The sequence below is a fragment of the Aquila chrysaetos genome, chromosome 19 (genome assembly GCF_900496995.4).
Source record: "Aquila chrysaetos chrysaetos chromosome 19, bAquChr1.4, whole genome shotgun sequence".
NCBI lineage: Eukaryota > Metazoa > Chordata > Aves > Accipitriformes > Accipitridae > Aquila > Aquila chrysaetos.
In genome coordinates, this window is record NC_044022.1 from 26,032,172 (window position 1) to 26,050,110 (window position 17,939).

A 17,939-nucleotide genomic window follows, 5' to 3' on the forward strand; every position below is an offset into this window, starting at 1 on the left:
CCTAAGTCCCACCTAATATACACAAGCACTGCTATTTCCAGCATGCTCTGACAATCCTCCCCATTAGGTTAGCCCCTGCAGGGGTAGGAGCAGTAGCTGTGTCAGAAGGGGGGAGAGCAGAAGAGATTCACCCCAAAGATGTGCTCATTTTGCTTCTTCTTTTAACCATCACCAAGGCTAACTAGGTTTGAACCACCATCTGCTTACAAGTTGTCAATGACAGAATCCAAGATCATCAATCTGCACTTAGATCATGAGAACCCAATGCCTATTGACTGGAAATTTGCTTGTAAAAACAGCACATGTTGTGTTCGGTCAAACAAGTGTTGCTCTGCTGGTGAATATAAGCTTTGGTTTCTAGAGAACTAAGACTTACAACAGTGGCAACGAAACACAGCAAATGAGAGAAAACCCCAGTTTGTAAGCACAGAGCATGCATTGTCTCAAGGTTGCTAAAGGCACAGTCAGTTCTCAGGGGCTCAGAACATCCCTGTGAGTTAAACACCATTTAAGTCCATACACCTAAGGTTTGGAGGGGTAAAGTGATCTGCAAAAGATCATTCAGCAGTTGCAAACAAAGTCCTGAGCAGAACTTTAGTCCAGTATCCACCTCTCACCTGCTCCCAATAACATCCTTTTATCAGCAAGGCCTTTTTGTACACAAACTAAAATATGTATTTCTTTTCCCAGCCTCAAACTACTGCAGCAAAATCAATAATCCACCATGCGCTAACAACATCCAGGAGGAAACGTTCCTGAGGTCCGTCTGCTTGTATGTGAGTGTAGGACTGACTGTTCACTGATGCCCAGAAGGAAGTCAGGGTCAGGTCCACAAATGCCAAAAAAAAGGGAAAAAAAAGTAAAGGAAAGTAGGTCAAGCAATTCACGTTTGCTGAAAAGGACAAAGAACATTGCAGAATTTTTATTACCTTATGCAAGTGCTACCAAATATCTGAGGCATCCTTTTTATCTGATTCAAATCCCACATGAGTAATCCATGATTAAATTTAGTGGGTGTGAAATTTCATTAGGTCGTTCAATTTTAAGCATATTGGATAATGAAGTTCCGTCGTCCTTCAGAATTAAGAAAAAAATTAATACTGTAATTTTTATCTCACTTCCAGCCTTCCCCCATCTGTGAGATTATTCTCATTCATGTAAGACATCAGTGTCTTACAGCTCCATCTTTGATGCACGTGACCTTTGCTATCGACAGAGGTTAACTGCTTGTAAACGTTGGCAGGCAGTGAAGAGCATGGCTGAACCTCCTGACTGCTCTGTCAAAAGCTAAAAACCAAACTAGACTTCACCCGATGCTTGTTTAGGATACATACAGGTCAGAAATGCAAGTTTTCTTGAAACTAAGCTATGGAGCAGCCCACTACATTTTATGGACTCCGGCAGGGATGTTTTCTAAAAGATCATGATTTCTCAGAGAAATCTTTGGACTAATTCAATACTGTCACACACGATCATGTTTCTGTTGGTATGGGAAAAACGCTAATAGGTAGCAGATGCCACATTAAGTCTTAATTTGCCACTCCAAAGAGCCAGACAATTCAAAGAGAAGCCACCAGTTCACTTCATATGAAAAGGCTCCTTGCTAAGACAAAACAAGAGAGGTTTGGAGTTTTTATTGGGTTTTAAAATTCTGCTTTTTCAAAAAGACTGGTTTGAACTCATACATTATAAAACGGAAGCACTGCTAGGATTTTATAAGACGAGCGGCACAATGACGGGGAGTGGACTGCGCAAGCCAACAGCCAGCCATTTAACTGTACATTGCCCTGCGTTTCCCACGTAGGACCGATATAAACTCTGCTTATTTCCCGCTCCCCTCCCTCCCCTGAAAGATTATACAATTAAATTTTTTAACTTAATTGTATAATCCTTGGGAATAACCCAGCTGAGAAAGAGTTAAACGACAGCCACGATTCATCTCGCTGTATTTTCAAGGCACTTAGCAAGCAGATGAAGCCACTCTATGCCAGTACAAATAAATAATATCTATATCCACATCATAACAATGTATTTTCATCTTGATATCGTTCACCAAAGCATGATGACAAATAATTGGTAGTGAAACAGGAGTTGTCAATTCTGCCTTAATCATGTGTTTACTTTCAGTCTTGACAGAAGTTGCAATATTTCTCCCATTCTCCTAAATGGCTACCAGCTGTTTTCAGTAAATGAACTGAAAACAGCAAACACCAATCTGCCTTCTATATTCTTCTGTGCTTTATTGCTGGATAGTTTTCTCATGAAAGAAGGAAAAAAAAAGCCAAAAATTCAGTGAAGAAGCTGAAGCTTCGCAAGTCTAGAGAAGCATCAAGGAAAAGATCACGTTTGGACAGATACTACTCGGCGGCACAAGACCAATACGCGTCAGTCTTGACATTTATTAAAAGTACACCCCAATATCGCACATCTATGTTAAACAAATCCTGCTAGGAATTCATTTTAGAGTCTCCTAGAGTAGGAGTTGCGAGACATCAGTCAGGCATCAACAGCAAAACAAATTAAACACCACAAAATAGTGAAAACCCGACAAGCCAACCTGCAACTTTAAATAGCACCGATGAGCTTTTTCTGTCAATAGCTGTTTACTGGCCAAGCTCCACCGCATCCTCCCTCAACTTCACCCAAACCTGCATTTTTCACATTACAAAAATCCTCATCCAAGTCTGGATCAGTGTAATTCTCAGCCTGTTTACCCCTTGTGCAGTTTCACGCACACTTTCTTTATCCATCTTGCCTTCCTGCCTATCTTGGATGCTTTCTCTGATCTCCTCTCTCATGGGACTGAACACCTTCACCAGCCATGTTATCGGACACCTCGAGAGTCAAAAGGGCAGAAGACAGACACTGTAGGGAGCAGGAAAGCCAACGAGGCTATGACCCCAAGTACTGCAGAGACAGACTAACGATGTGCCTACATCGGTGCTTTAGCTTGGGTCAGGAGTGCGCTTCCCATCACACCTTAATGTCCCAGGGTGGTAGCACGTGCAGGCTGCATGGATGCCATGGACCTGGAGGAGAACCTGGAGGAGAACCTGAAGGAGAACCAGGGGAGTGAAGTTACTTGATGATATAGGCAACACTATAGGGCTGACTATGGGAAAAAGAAGAAACGCAGAGGTAGGAAAGAAGACACAGTAACAAAAATGAGAAATACATGAATTTACACTACAATGGATTTTGGCTTGTTCAGGGGTCCGGTCAGTGGGATCCCACGGGATGCTGTCCTTAGCGGGTCTGTGAGAGCTGCTGTGCAGGGCTGGTATCGGAAAAGCCAACGCTTTGCTGGAGTTGACATTGTCAAGAGGGGCAACAAGAAGGACTTCTGCAGGTACACTGGCAGCAAAAGGAGAACTAAGGGAAACATAGGCCCACTGAAGAAGGTGGCAAGGGACCTAACAGCAAAGGACACAGAAAAGACTGAGATAATTCAGCTCCTTCTTTGCTTTGTCTTTATCGGCTAGCTCCGCTCCCATGTGCCCGAGAGCAGGCTGTCTTGGCAGAGTCTGAAGGAGTGAAGTACAACTGTTGATAGAGGACAGATGAGTTATGTACCACTTAAGCAACCTGGACATACACAAGTCCATAGTGCCAGACGAGATGTATCTGAGGGTGCCAAGGGAGCTGGCTGATGTCACTGCCACTCTCTGTCATCTCTGAACGGTCATGGTGATGGGGAAGGTTCCTCATGATTGGAAAAAGAGAAACATCACACTCACCTTCAAAAAGGGCAAAGAGGATGAAGAGGGGAATGCCAGCCCAGTCAGCTTCACCTCCCTACCCAGAAGTACATGAAGCAGATCCTTCTGGAAACCATAAGCAGGCATGTGAAGGATAAGAAGGTGACTGGGAACAGCCACCATGGATTTGCAAAGCACAAATCATGCCCAGCTACCCTGACTGCCTTCGTTAATGAGACGACTGGCTCAGCGGCTGATGAGAAAGCCGCGGATGTTGTTTACCCTGACCACAGCATGTCTCTCAGCATGGTCTCCCCCAGGACCAGGGAATTAATGACTGGATGGGTGGAAAACTGGCCGGATCATCAGACTGGAAGGGTAACTGTCAGTGGTTCGTAGTGGAACTGGCACTCCCAAGGCTTGCAGCATACAAAGTGTTGAGGGGAGGACCAGAACTGGGTTTGCTCAGCCAGAAGAAGAGAAGGCAAGTTGGAGACCTTAATGCCATCTGCAGCTACCTGCTGGGGGGTTAGAAGGAAGACGGAGCCATGCTCTACCCAGAGGTGCACGGCAAAAGCATGATGTGCAACAGGCACAAGTTGCTGCAAGAAAAATTCGCCTCAATATTGGGAGAAAACACATCCACAGGGAGGGTGGAACTGGGGCCCAGAGAGGGGATGGAAATATCCTTTCTTGGCTAAATTTGAAACTCAATTGGATATGACTCTACATCTAACTTTGAAGTTGGCTTTGATTTGAGCCAAGGGGCTGAGGAAAAAAGATCTGCAGAGAGCCTTTCCAAACTAAATTATTCTAGGATTTAATATATTAGCCAGAGAGTTTCTGACACAGAATTATTTAATAATTGCTATTTTATGCTTTCTCTATTCCTTTCCTGCACTTCAGTTCCTGCTTCTTCTGTCTTCTCTCCCCTGAAATGATATCTTTTTGTTCCATACTTGCAATTACAACAAGCATGGCTTTATATGAAATATATATGAGATAGCAGTCCTATTTTTCACCTGAACTTGGATGCTAAGAGGTGCTGGATTCATTCTGGGCACTGGGCTCTAAGTGGTGTCAAGTACCTTCTGTTATTAGAAGCAACGCTGGCAATGAAGAGCGTGGTGGAGGGAGAGCACAAAGTCAGTGTGCACTCATTTGTCTGGTAATAGGTGATAAATTAGAATATGGTAATAGCTTTAATCATTCCTGTTGAAGCTAATTTACTCTTTATTTTTTTTATGTGGGCAGTTCTACACCTAGGCTTAATGAAAAAGGTAAATAAACCAGAGTGGAGTAATGACATATACTGACTGAGCTGTCAATCAGAAACAGAGGTCCTGTATTGTTTGCTAATGATTTATAGGAAAGAGCTGTCTTAGACCCAAGATCCGAACCACAAACATAATTCCCACAGTGAATTACATTTGCCAGAAAATGACATGAAATGGAGCTTTATGATTCAATGCAAGAATCGTACATCAGAAGACTTTTTCTCCCTGTCCAAGAAGCTGCACATACTCTGGAAAATTAACTGCAAATCAAGTATAGACAGTCTGGCAGGAAGAAAAAAAAAAAGATAGCGAAATGAGAATGTATTTAAATTAATCCTTTGGCAGGGGATAAAGGAAAGACAGGCAAAATAAGGGTAGAAGAGTTAGACTCCAAACTGACGAATGCTCAGCGCACACACGAGCATCTGCCCTCCGCAGCATCCTCATCACCTCCCGTAGGGTCCAGCCACCAAATGTTCCAGCACACATGCTGCTTCTATCACTGGGCACTTCAATTAAAAAGATATCAGCTCACTGCCAGTTTAAACAAGGGGGAAAAAGGCTGGTTGCCTGAAGTGACCCGAGCTCAGTGTCCTGGACAGGGTGTGCTTGCTGTCTCCCACTGGAACCGATTTGCGCTGTTGCTGTGATAAAGGCATCGATAACAACGGTCGGCATTAAACAGCCAAGAAAGGACGTTTGGTCTCGTTGTCCTGATTCAGCGATAGTGGCCAGGGACATGGGGGGAGTTTGCAGCCCTCCATAAAAGCTAGCAATGATGCACATTAAAAACGACACATTGCCCTGTGGGCACAGGGGAGGGCTGGCTCGTGAAGCTTGGGAAAGGTAAAAATATCCCCTGCCAGCTCCCCTGGCTCATGGAGGAGGCTCTATAATTTATTTTGTATTAATGTACTGCAGCACCACTCCTCTATTAACTTTTGGGAGAAAAACAAAAAGCCATTAACAATTGTTTGATAGATGTATTAATAATGAAAAGTGACTAGTAAAAAAGAAAACTTGCTAGTAAAATGTATTAACAACACTAGCCAGACCAGAGAGGACCACAAAGAATTTAAGGGGAAAAAAAGCCTGTACAAAGCCCACTACTGATAAGTGTAAAATAATACATATTAGGAAAAAAAACCCCCACATCCAAAGTATTAAATGAACTATATCCACTCAGAAAAGGGACTGGTGCTAACAGTGCCAGGATGAAGAGAAACATCTGCTCAATGAACAACTGGGGTCCAGGAAAGCAAATAAGATATTACGCCGCATAAGGAAAGGCAGGGAGAACTCATCTCTATTAATCAGTGCTTTACTCTCCTCTGGACGTTCTGCGTGGTGCCGGGCTCTCCAGCTCAAAAGGAGTATTGCAAAACTAACGGGGATTAGGGAAGGGCAATTCACTTTAGAAAGGAGATGAGAAAGAAAGATATATGAGAAAGATGAAATTTAAGCAATGGCCTCCAGAAAGGAGGTACGGACAAGAGTAGGGAGCAACTGGCCGGGAAATTCCCAGTCTGGCACAAAATGAACAAGGCAGCATTTAATGAAAATAAAAGGTGATTAATACCAAACCATGTCTAAGAAATACTTGTTCGTGAAAGTCCTTATCAGGGCATGTCACTGATGCCAAAAATTCAGTATGAATCTAACGCATCCGGGACAATAATTAGTATAGAATACACCTATCATCGAAGGAGTTAGGACATTTCATACCAGAGAGCTTAAACCAAAATAACAGAGCTCTTGATGGGACTTAGCATCCATGCACCTGGAGAGGGGGAAGGACGAATCCTCCATGTCTTCTTGTTGTGGAGGTCTTGCACCTCTCTGCAGCATCTGGTGCTGGTCCTGCCATGGAGAGGAGAAGGAACCGGGTGGACCATAAGGATCTGCTCCAGACTGGCAATTCTTAAGCTCTCAGATTGTCCCACGTTTGAAAGACAGATTATTATAATAATATAGGAGGTGAAATGAGGAAAACATCTAAGAAAATGAAGTACAGTTTCCAGCTTTTGAGCAGAGGTCAATAAACAGGGCAACTTCTTTTTTTATGGTTTCAGACAGCTTGGCAGGATCTTTTTGGTGTTGGTATATCAAAAGATAAAGAGATTATGAAAAAGAACATGAAAGTGAAGACCTGAAGAGCTTCAGAAGAATCAAAAAGTCCTCCTAAAGCTACTGCAATAGCACATAAGTTTTATAAATGGCACAAATATACCTCATTTAGGTTTTTGCAACTTCAGTGCTTTATCTTCCTTCCAAATTTCCACCTCAAGGTATACCTGACATGGTTTATGTGCCTTGCAATACACACCTATGCAGAGCTGGAGAACATATTGATGCAAACAGTGCAGCACTTGGCTGCTTCATCATATATGAAGCTTCCTGCCTCACTGTCTGCTTTAACACATGTTCCTCACACACATATGATTTCACTCATCTATTGACCAGAATTAGAAACATGACTCTGAAAACTACCGTTGAGGTTTTGATCTTCATATTTTTGCCTAACTGCCCTTTTCTCTCTCTCCCCCCTTCATTACAGTACTGAATGTGACACCTAGCTAGCTCTCTTCATCCTCGAACTACAGACACCACTTTCCCCAGGTTCCCACTCAGCAGCCTGTTGACATGTCTTATGATTTTCATCTCACTTTCACAAGGGCTGACAAACCAGCAAACGCTTCTTTTACCTATCACGTACTTCACTGAATTCTGTGTGATCGTGTCTTCAGGCTCTGGTGCATGAAAAGGAGCGGTTTCTTGGTATGTCTCTTTGAGAATGGTCCTCCCCAAAGTCTACGCACTCTTCATCTCCTTTAACCCCCCTGCATTCGTGACACTCAATAGTGCAAAATCAAGCTAGTTACATATTTCAGTTCCTTCCTGAACCTTTTATTTCAGCTGGTGTGTCTCAGGAGCAGCTTGCACTGGGTATTTACGTACTGCTTACACCTAGACCAGCCATCCTGCAACCTGTGGGTGACACCAGCTTCTTGCATGGCATTTATCGTTTCCTAGCACAAAGAATCAACACCTTTTTTCAGTAGAAAATTACAACTGCTGACTGCCTGGAAATCATGTCTTGGAAGCAGGTACAACACATTGTCAGGATTATTTTATATGACCATTGGCAGAGGAGGAGATGCTCTGAACACGGTTAAGGGTACCGACTGGCAATGAAGCTGTATCTCAGCATCATTACATCTCAGCTGAGCAAGAACTTACAAAGGTTCATCCATATTCTCATGATTAAGGGCATCAAAAATTGATTCTAGCTTAAAATTTTCACTCATAAGAGTGAAAAAGAAGAAAGCACTGTACTTCCTATAGTATCTGTCTGCTCTAACTATATATAACCTATGTAACTCAATAACCTGTTTCATTGGAGTGTATAATAAAATCAGTGTCAGTGCTGAATTCATTTTCCATGACAGCAAAACCTTGCCTGAAGTAGCTTGAGACGCGGCATTTTTAGTCCAAATCTCAACATGCACTGATAGCCCCACAATTATTTTGTCTCCTGTGCATCTTTTTGCAGGTTTTGGGTTGGGTTTTTATTTTTTCTTGTTAAAATTAGCACTGAGGAACAGGCTTGCCAAGTTAAATATCATCATAGAGGTCTACGATCAGTTATTATACAGAGGTTCACGCACCTTTATCTCCAATACATTTTATGGGTGAAGGGATTCACTGCAACTCAGAGCAGTTCTACATTTGCTGAGCTGAGTAACACTCAAGAAATCCCTGTTTCTCTCCAGCAAGAGCCTGTGGTGAGGGGCTCACATGTAGACCCTCTATACTGACACTCCCTAAAGACAGATAAGATCAATCTAGGTCCTTAGCTGACATCATTTTGGCCCCTTTTTTAAAAATTTATTTATAGGACACTAAGCTGAATATACATTTACCATGATTTTGAGTACATATTTTAATTTTTAAGTTTCATTTGAGGAACAATATGGAGCCCAGCCCTTCCTGATGAATATGACATTCAGCAGAAAGGGTGGTGAAACCCAAGAGCTGGAAATTCTTCAGCCAGCTGCTCCATCATAGCGTAAGTACTGAGAAGGGCTAGGCAAGATCCACCAGCCCCATTGCTGGTCATGGTCCTATCTAAAACACAGCATTAAACACAACACAAGTGGGAGGCAGGAAACAGAACGGGTATAAAAATCAGTTGTGGGCTCTCCTCTCATCTCTAGATGAGAGGGGCTCCTGGCCCTGAGATGTCCTGCGCTGATACACTACAGCTTCCAGGGCTGCCACACATAACCTGTACTAGCCAGTTATTCTGAAACACATTCTGGTTTTAGGGTGGTTTTCTGATTATTAAGCCCTAATCAAAGTATCATACTTACATGAGTTGAACAGAGGGAAAGAGTTTGCTCTCGTAATTCATGTCCAAAAAGAACAAATGCTCTTGTATGGCAAAACAATTAAGCCCATGCTGTATTTTTAACTGAATAGGGATGCATTTGAGCTTGAGCGTCTTCCTAAGCCAAGACCAATGCAAGGCAAAATGACAGGTCTTCTCCGAAACCCCTGGTCTGCTCCCCAACCACCGTCAGGCACATTTGCAAGGACAGAAGAACTTGACAAGTCTCCTGCCGTAAACCAAGCAGTCCCAAAGGGGCAAGATACAAATCAACAAACCAACCTGGATTAAAATCACAACAGGAGAGAAACCCAATCAGTGCTATTTGAATAAAATCAACGCTAAAGAATATCACCATAATTTTGACTTTAAAGCCATAGAATAAACTGAAAGTTCCAGAAAAGGAAGTGACGGCATCATTCATTTTTATTATTATTTATGTTCTCATCACTATGACTTTCAAAAGACCGGTTTGCTTTTGAGACCCTTCCTCCAGGTCAACTAGATTTCTTTACATAAAACAAGGAGTGCCATTTGGTCGTATTAAATAAAATATGGCATTAGGGATGTCTAGGGAAACTGACTGGAACAGCCCCTCAAGGTTTCACAAAAGAATTCAAAGGAAAGTGCTCCAAAAGATTAGCGTGATTGTTGAGTTGGTATCTTACCTGTTTGAAAATGCTTTCAAGCAATTTTCCAAAGAGCCTTTTGGTGTAATTTGTGCAGGCTTTCAGGAGATTAAAGAAAATGTAGATGCACATTCCTTTCAAAAGAAACAGAAATGGGCTAAAAGTAATTTATTAGTGGTCAAGGGCATAGCACAGCCAAGTGACACTTAAGATTGAGGATTTTTTCAAGAAATTTTGGGAAGAGGCACTGCAATTACTGTAAGAGTAATCAGCTGGATCTCCTATCCGGTGCTGAAATATATCCTTTCCAATTGTGTAATTTACATATGGAAGGAGGTCAAGAGGGATTAAGAAAGTAAATATATCACCTGATTAGGTATGCAAGTTCAGGACAATAGAAGGACTTATTCTATGAATATTCAAGGTCTTTGCTTCCCAAGGTTGAGCTGTACGCATGCAATAAATCGAATATGTAGCCGAAGTCTGGTGAGAAAACTAAAGATCCCACCAGTGTGCATCAGTATACACTTGTTCCAGGGTGAAATCAGACGGGGTTTTTTGTTTATTACCTCTTCCATTTTACCATGTGATAATAAAGTTAGAGAATAAGGGGAATATACACAGGCAAGGAAGGAAAAACTATGACCTGACAAGGACGTGTTCACTACTCACTGGATGTGCGTTTTTAACAGAAGCAGACAGCACTTCCTAATTATTCTTCTTAATTTGTGCAACATTTAATGCAAGACAGAATATCACACTGCACTGCTTTAGCCTTTTACTTGGGATAGACAATATAGGGAGATAATATGATCATCATCTGCTTTCTTTGATTCACACTTTGCTTCCTATGAAGAATGTCATCTATTAGGAAATTAAAGTACAGATAAGCTCAACTGCAAGACCAAGCCAGCTTTCCAGGAAGAAAACTGAGCTGAACTTTTGCTAACTGATACGTATTTGCCCTATTAACCATAAAATGTGCCTTGGACTGAGTTAAGTTAGAAAAATGTTGGGCAATGGTCTCATAAGAAGAGCACTCTGCTGGAAAGCAGAGATGGGTCCCAACTCAGAAGAGCCAAGACGTCTCTAGGAGAGTCTCCTGCTTTTCTCGCCTTCTCTTAGCTGTTATTCTCTCATCCTGCTATCAAAGAACCTGTGAGCAGCACCAGCTTTTTATACCTCCGCTAATTGCACATTCTAGGAAAACAAAACAATGTAATGTTCATCACACACAACGTGCAGCATCATAAGGCATCAGTATGAATAGGGACGTGTTTTGGATGAGACGGCACTGCTACTCCTTTCCTGTTTCTGCTGGGTGACTCATCATCCTGAATTTGGGAGGATGTGGAAATCCATTGACAAAGCAGCACCAGCTGCAAAAGCTTTGTGTCCACAGATCCTGTAAATTTTGAAAAAAAACCCACAACACACACAAAAAAAAAAATCAAGAAACCCAGCGTTCAGACTGGTAGTACAGCAAAGGATGCTGAATCTTTCCATAAAATTTTCCATGAAAGCCTGTAAGGACTAAGAGGAAGATTTTGGCCCTGCCAGGGAGGAGATAATGGGGCCAGGTTTTGAGGTGCTGCTGTTTGATTTCCACTGTGCCCAACCTATTACCTGCTCTCTGAAGTCAGCCCCAGCCAAAGCACTGCAGGGCTCAAGCGCTATCAGAGGGAAAAAAAACAAAACCAAAAACCAGCAATAAAATGAACATTTTTGCACACACTGCCTCAGCATCTAGAAAGAGAGATGGAGGAAAGTCACTGCTCAATGTGCAGTTGAGGTAAGACAAGCCCAACAGTATATTAAGATAAAAAAGGACTCGGACAGGGTGGTCAAACCCTGAACAGGCTTCCTAGAGAGGTGGTCGATGCCCCAAGCCTGTCAGTGTCTGAGGCATTTGGACAATGCCCTTAACAACACGCTTTAACTTTTGGTCAGCCCTCAATTGGTCAGGCAGTTGGACTAAATGATCGTTGTAGGTCCCTTCCAACCGGAATAGTCTATTCTGTTCTAATAAAGTCTTCGAGCTGCCAGGGCATCAAGTCAGCTCTAAGAATAATCTAAAATAATCCACACAGGTAACAGCTAAGAGAAAGCCCCTGCAATGGACTTCCATGGCAAGAGTCTCCAGCCAGCCTCGACCCCAGAAGCGTAGGCTCATCTTGGCCAGGCATCTCGCACACGCCATACATACCACACCTGCTAGCTAAGGTATATGAAAATGCATGTATCCTAGCTAAAGCCTTGAGCTTTCCTGTTCCCCATCTCTCCCTTGAACTACGCTCTCTCAAAGCTTTGTCATCCTTCCAGCCTCCAGGAGTGAGTGCTTTACAACATCCTGGATCCTCTGAAGGTCCTGTCCTTTCAAAACCTGGCAACAGAGTCGGGAGAACTTTTTTTCAGCAAAACTTGCAAACCTGCCAAAGCATGTGGCTTCAATCATTCGCAAACATTTCATTAACTTCTGTCAACCGGACAAGGCTCTGAGCAACCTGACTCAAGCTGGACCTGATGACTTCCAGAGCTCCTTTCCAACCTGAATTATTTGGTGACTCTCCTTCAAATTTATGAGACAATTTCAACTAGAAAAATATATTGAGGACTGAACCTGCTGGACATTGATTTGGACTCTGGTCCCATTCCAGTGTTAACACAAAACGAAGCAGGATTATAAATAAACAGGAAAAGCATCCCAAAATATCCTTAAGCCTTGTGATCACTCTTGAAATGAGAGCATACACATTCAAACCTTCTCGGACAGAACTGAAGCTGGTTCTTCCATACTCTGCAAAAAAATCCTAACCCTGAGACAACTGGGTTGCAGGGGAAAATTAGCACCTCTCTTCGCTCTTTGTTTCCTTTAATTTTCTCATAAATGATTGAAATTAAACATTTTGGGTTGAATGAAATAATTTGTATTAAATGCAACCAGACTGGCTGGCAGGCAAACGGGGTGTTTGGAGAAGAATAAATATTAATTATTATTCAAACTGAATGGAATTATTTTTATGTTTTCAGTTTGTTTGCCAAATTAAACATAACATCACTGCCACAGCCCCGGCTGAAGAGGCAGGAGAAGAACTAGGCAGAACTGGGAGTGAAGAATGGGGACAAAATGGGGTGATGCAGGAACCCAAGCCCAGAGCTGAGACCTCGAGGAAGCCCTGGAAAAGCTGCTGAAACAGTGCTTAAGGACTGATGGAGAGGGATTTTCCTAAACCCTCTGGGCAGAATAACTACAGACACTGGCTATCCAAGTCCCACACTGGAATAATAACAGATTTATTTGCCCCAATAAAATTATCTTTTCTTTCTTCCCAAAATCATCGTGACTACAAAGATTTCTTTTTTTTTTACACTGTGATACATTTTCTTTGTTTTTCCACATCCTGATGAATACACCTGAAATGTTTTTAAAGGAAGAAAGCCGATTTGTAACGCTCTACTTAATTTTTAAAACAATGTCGTGTCCTGTTCTTTAATAGAATCCTGACTATTTGTTCAACAGAAAAAATTCGGTGTTTTATACAGTATTTATAAAGGGTCACATAAATACATAAGCAGAGAAGGAAAAAAAAAAAAAAGTCTACAGGATTAAAAGATAAGGAGGCTGCCAGTCTTGTAGCATGGGTATGGCACTGGAGGCTTACAGCTCCTGAATAATACCTGCACAGCAGAAGGCACGGCTACCAGGAGATTCTAAGCCCCCTGAAACTGTTGTATAGGTGCTATAGGAAAGGACAGAAATGTGTATTGTCCCACTAACTAACAGCTCCTACTGATTTCCCTGAAATCATTAATTGCTTGCAAAGAAAACCTCCTGAAAATGCCCCACCTGCCCTTGCAGGGAATCGCTCCACCAGGAATGTGAGGCTTTGGAGGAATGAAATCTAGGATAACATAGCTGAACTTTGGGGTTTTTATCATGTGGTAATTAGAAACATTAATTTGTCCTCCGATCTACACAGAAAAGCCTGGAACGTGCCAGCGGGACAGGAGCCTTAGATGCCACGCTTGCAGGACGTTATCGGGTGCTTTTGGCAGTCTGCGCCCTGCAATGTCCCTCCTCCTAACAATAATAGCCATTTCCAAGGACCACAACAAGTTCGTTATCTTATCACAGCAGCATCCCTCTATGAGATTAGTCAGGCATCCCAGTGTCATGTTTTATCTCTAAAGCCTTGGGCTTAGGCATAGCACACGTCTACCCCAGAAAGCTAGGTGTATTCTAGTCAAATAGAAGAGGATCTATAAACATCTAATTTTTTATGATATGCACTAAGTTTGCAAGCCTGCTTTAAATCAAATACAGTTCTGACATCTACTTAAGCTTCTGCAATAAATTGGCCAATGATTAAGAAAAGAGGAAAATTTTTAAAAGTCAGGCAAACTTTTCCTAAAAGTAAATTAATATGGTTCATCCGTAACAGAAGTGTGGAGTTTTATTCCAAAACGGCAAAAATGTGTTGTACAGGGCACACGTTAATGACAGTGCTTTCATCTGATCCTCTGCCCAGTGCAGCAGAGTCCTGCAGCACCAAAAAGCAGGACCTGCTAAGCACGACGAGGCTTAAAAGTGTGGTTTAACCATAGGACGTGGGTTTTAAATCTGATGACACACCGGCCTGTCAAAGGGCTTGTTGCAACCCTCTCCATCTCCCTTCCCCAGCTATAAAACCCTACCACAACAACATTCATCCACCAGCATCAACAAGCTGCTGCAACAAGATAGAGGATATTACTATAACAGCAAAGGTCCTGGCAATGCTTATCAAATAAATAAATATTAAGTACCTTGCAATAACCCCTCAATGGGAGAGACGTGGCAAAACAGCCAAGAAACATTGAATAAGCAAAAGTCTCGTGGATTCTCAAGGGGATTCTACATAAATAGAGATGAATAAACTATAAAAAACCCCAGTCTATAAAGGGCTCTTTATTGCGACACATTAAATAAGCATATATTTTCTGCAACGACTAGTACAGCACAGCTCGTAAAAATGCACGGGCCACCATTTTACTCGTAAAAGAGCGCAACATTATGAAAGTTTTATTAGGAACACTTGCCCAGATCAACACGTGCCAGAGCCTGAACCAGTTTCTTTTTCTTACCTAAGAAAACAATAAAGAAAAGTCTGAAGGATGACAAAAGGTACTCGATAAACATGCGGGGATGTTTCAGTAAGAAAAGCAGTGGCACATTGGATGCCGAGTGGAAGTGGCACTTTGATGCTGAGGTGATCCCAGCACCAGCATAAGACGTGGGGAGAGAGGGATGCAGATGTGAGGATGCCCTCACTTTGAAAAACAGAACGTGGAAGAAAGAGGGCTGCGTTACCGAGATAACCACAGCACAGCAGTGAACATCCCTTCGGCTCGGTGAGAACAAGCTGATGCTCACGTCGCTGGCTGGAGGGTACCCAACTTTTTCAGGACTAGGGAACATGCTCCAGGAATCCCCTCCAGGTTTCCATCAGTGTGTGGTACAGCCAAGCAAGTGAGTAAAATGAAAATTTAAACGCAGCCAAGGCAGCGTACTAGTGAGTGTATCCCCAGAAGCTAAAGCTTTGAAATATGGTATCGGTCAAGACACTTAAGTTACAGCAGGACTATCGCCAAGATGCATCCTTGGTGCAGTTTGCTGCTCCCCCTCTCCACATCCCCCTTCTGGCAGCCCTTCTGCTGATGGAGCTACACAGCAAAAAAAAAAAAAAAAAAAAACCAACACATTGGGTAGCTACTGAATTCATTTTTCCCCCTAATTACTTTTTGCCTTAACTGGGGCAAACCAGAAATACTACAAAAGGAAAGAAGGCAGCAAAAAGCACCAGTGGCAGCATAACCCTGAGAAAAAAAACAGGAGAAGCAGTGGCTCAATAAGACCAAGTACAAGTTTCATCAAACCTGCAGCCCATGCCAGGCTTGGGGGGAGGCAGGGAAAGAGCTTCCCAGGGCAGCACTGCAGTCTCTCTTCATCTCCATCAGCTATGCGCCGAATTTAGGGACCTGGGGCTAGATGCTCCTGGAGAGCACACCATGGATGCGCCTCTGATGGGATCTAAGTGGGGATGGGGGGTGAGGAACTCCAACTGCGTTGCTGATGTCCTGCAGAAAACCTCCTTGGTGGGGATAGGAAACAGAAAAGGTGTGCTGACAAAATGGGGCAGAGAGGCTGCTTTATAGCCAAGAGCTGCATTCGAGGAGGGGGAGCTTGTGCCTGCAAAGCCAGCGTGGATGAGCAGACCATGACCAAAATGTAATTTATATGAAGATGTTTTGAATTTCTTCCAGCTACTCCAAAGTCAATAATGCATAACAGCTCCTTGCTGCTTGTGCACAAAGGTTTCTGCAGAGAATATAGTTTGATTATAATTACAGGACAGCATTTAAAATTAATCACCGCAGTAGCCCACATTCAGGTGCATTGTGCAATTTAATTATTACACTCCTTGCTGTCCATAGTACCTTCTTCAACCTGTAGCCTATAGAATTTCCATCCTGGCAACATGTGGCTAACTAAAACATATCTGGGGAGCAATGCCTTTGGTTTGGTGGGTTTTTTTCAACATGACTTCAACTTTCAGAAGCCACAGTTAACATGATACCATTTATACCTGCACAGGTAATGTGTACAGCTGTGATATAACTAAGAGGAGTTGGCTATATGAAACAGAGCATTCCAAACTGGTACTATGTACTCACTGCCTCCATCCAGGCTGAGCAAGGAGAACCAGCACTGCTGGAGGGCGGTGGAGCGGGGACATCTTGGCTCCTGCTTCACCTTCAGTCACAAAACCATCCTACAAATGTGGAATCTAGTAACGGTGCTAATGACAAAGCAATGGGCAAAATTAAGTACCGCTTCTCCAAACCCCTTCTCTGAGTGTGAAGAAACATTTGCCTCAATAGAGCTCTTTGAGATACCATTTTTGTTGATAAATCTAATTATGATGGTCACTTGCCACTCAGCAAGGCTGAAATCCAGTGTTTTCTTCCCTGTAGTAAAATGAATTTCAATGCCCCAAAGATTTTCTGCTTTAAGATAGTAACAAGGAATACAGGAAAAAAAAAATAATCTGAAAATCAAATATTCAACAACAACAAAATCTCCATAGAAATACCAAGAAATTCCTGGTTTATTGATTTCACAGCAAAACTGAATTCTACCATTTTGTCCCACCTCAAGGACTAATAACCTAGCTTGATAAGAACTTCAGGGAAACGTGGTGGGTTTTGCAGCCGTGTGTGTCCTCCACTTTCGGATCAGTGGAATCCCAAATAAAAAGGCACAGTAAGTCCCAATAAATATGCAAATAACTTCAAAAGGAGATTAAAAACCTTTGTCGTGTTTATGTAACTAATGAGTTTGTGTGCCGGTAACAAAAAGGCCAGCGGCTTTCTTATTTTAACCATTCCTTGAAGGTCATTTCTACTCAGAAATTTTTTTTTTCAAGACCTCAAAATTTGTTATATAACAAAGACAGAGCTAAACATATGGCCTTCGGCTGGTTTGAATTAGCTCACCTGTATCAACCGCGTTTCATCAATACGCACTGCCATAGTAACTGGTTCCTCGGTTGGAATGCTAATTACTCCCCTCCGCTTCCAGGAACAAGAGCATTAGACCTACAAAAAAGATTCCTTTCTTCCCTTCTCATTAACTAGTTTTACTTGCTCAGCACATTAATGCAGAGCTAAGAATGATTATACAGGGGCAGCAAATGAGCTGAATAAATCTGCTTTCTGTACACATTAGCCACAGGGACTCAGGCACAACGAGGGTGATGCTGGAAGGAAACCCAGCGGTCCTCACCGGGGGGTTCACGCTGGGCACCGCACGGGAGAGCATCATCCCAGCCCCAGGCAGCAACGGCAGGGACTAAACCTCAACTCTGCCGCTGTTGCAAGGTGTTCGGGCTCGGGGCTTGACCTT

At 42.7% G+C, this 17,939-nt stretch overlaps 1 protein-coding gene across 7 annotated transcripts in view; it reads right to left on the bottom strand.

Annotated features, from left to right (window-relative positions):
• FAM168A (family with sequence similarity 168 member A) overlaps positions 1 to 17,939 on the bottom strand; it is a 200,685-nt gene that overhangs the window by 60,712 nt on the left and 122,034 nt on the right. Inside the window, exon 1 of one of the 7 annotated variants that reach the window (XM_030042370.2) lies at positions 9,450 to 9,480. The exons of the other annotated variants lie outside the window; for them this stretch is intronic. Coding sequence (XP_029898230.1) covers positions 9,450 to 9,465 — 16 coding nt within the window. The 5' untranslated portion in view covers positions 9,466 to 9,480. Of the gene's footprint in view, positions 1 to 9,449; positions 9,481 to 17,939 lie in introns of those variants that run through there. 7 annotated transcript variants of the gene reach the window in all.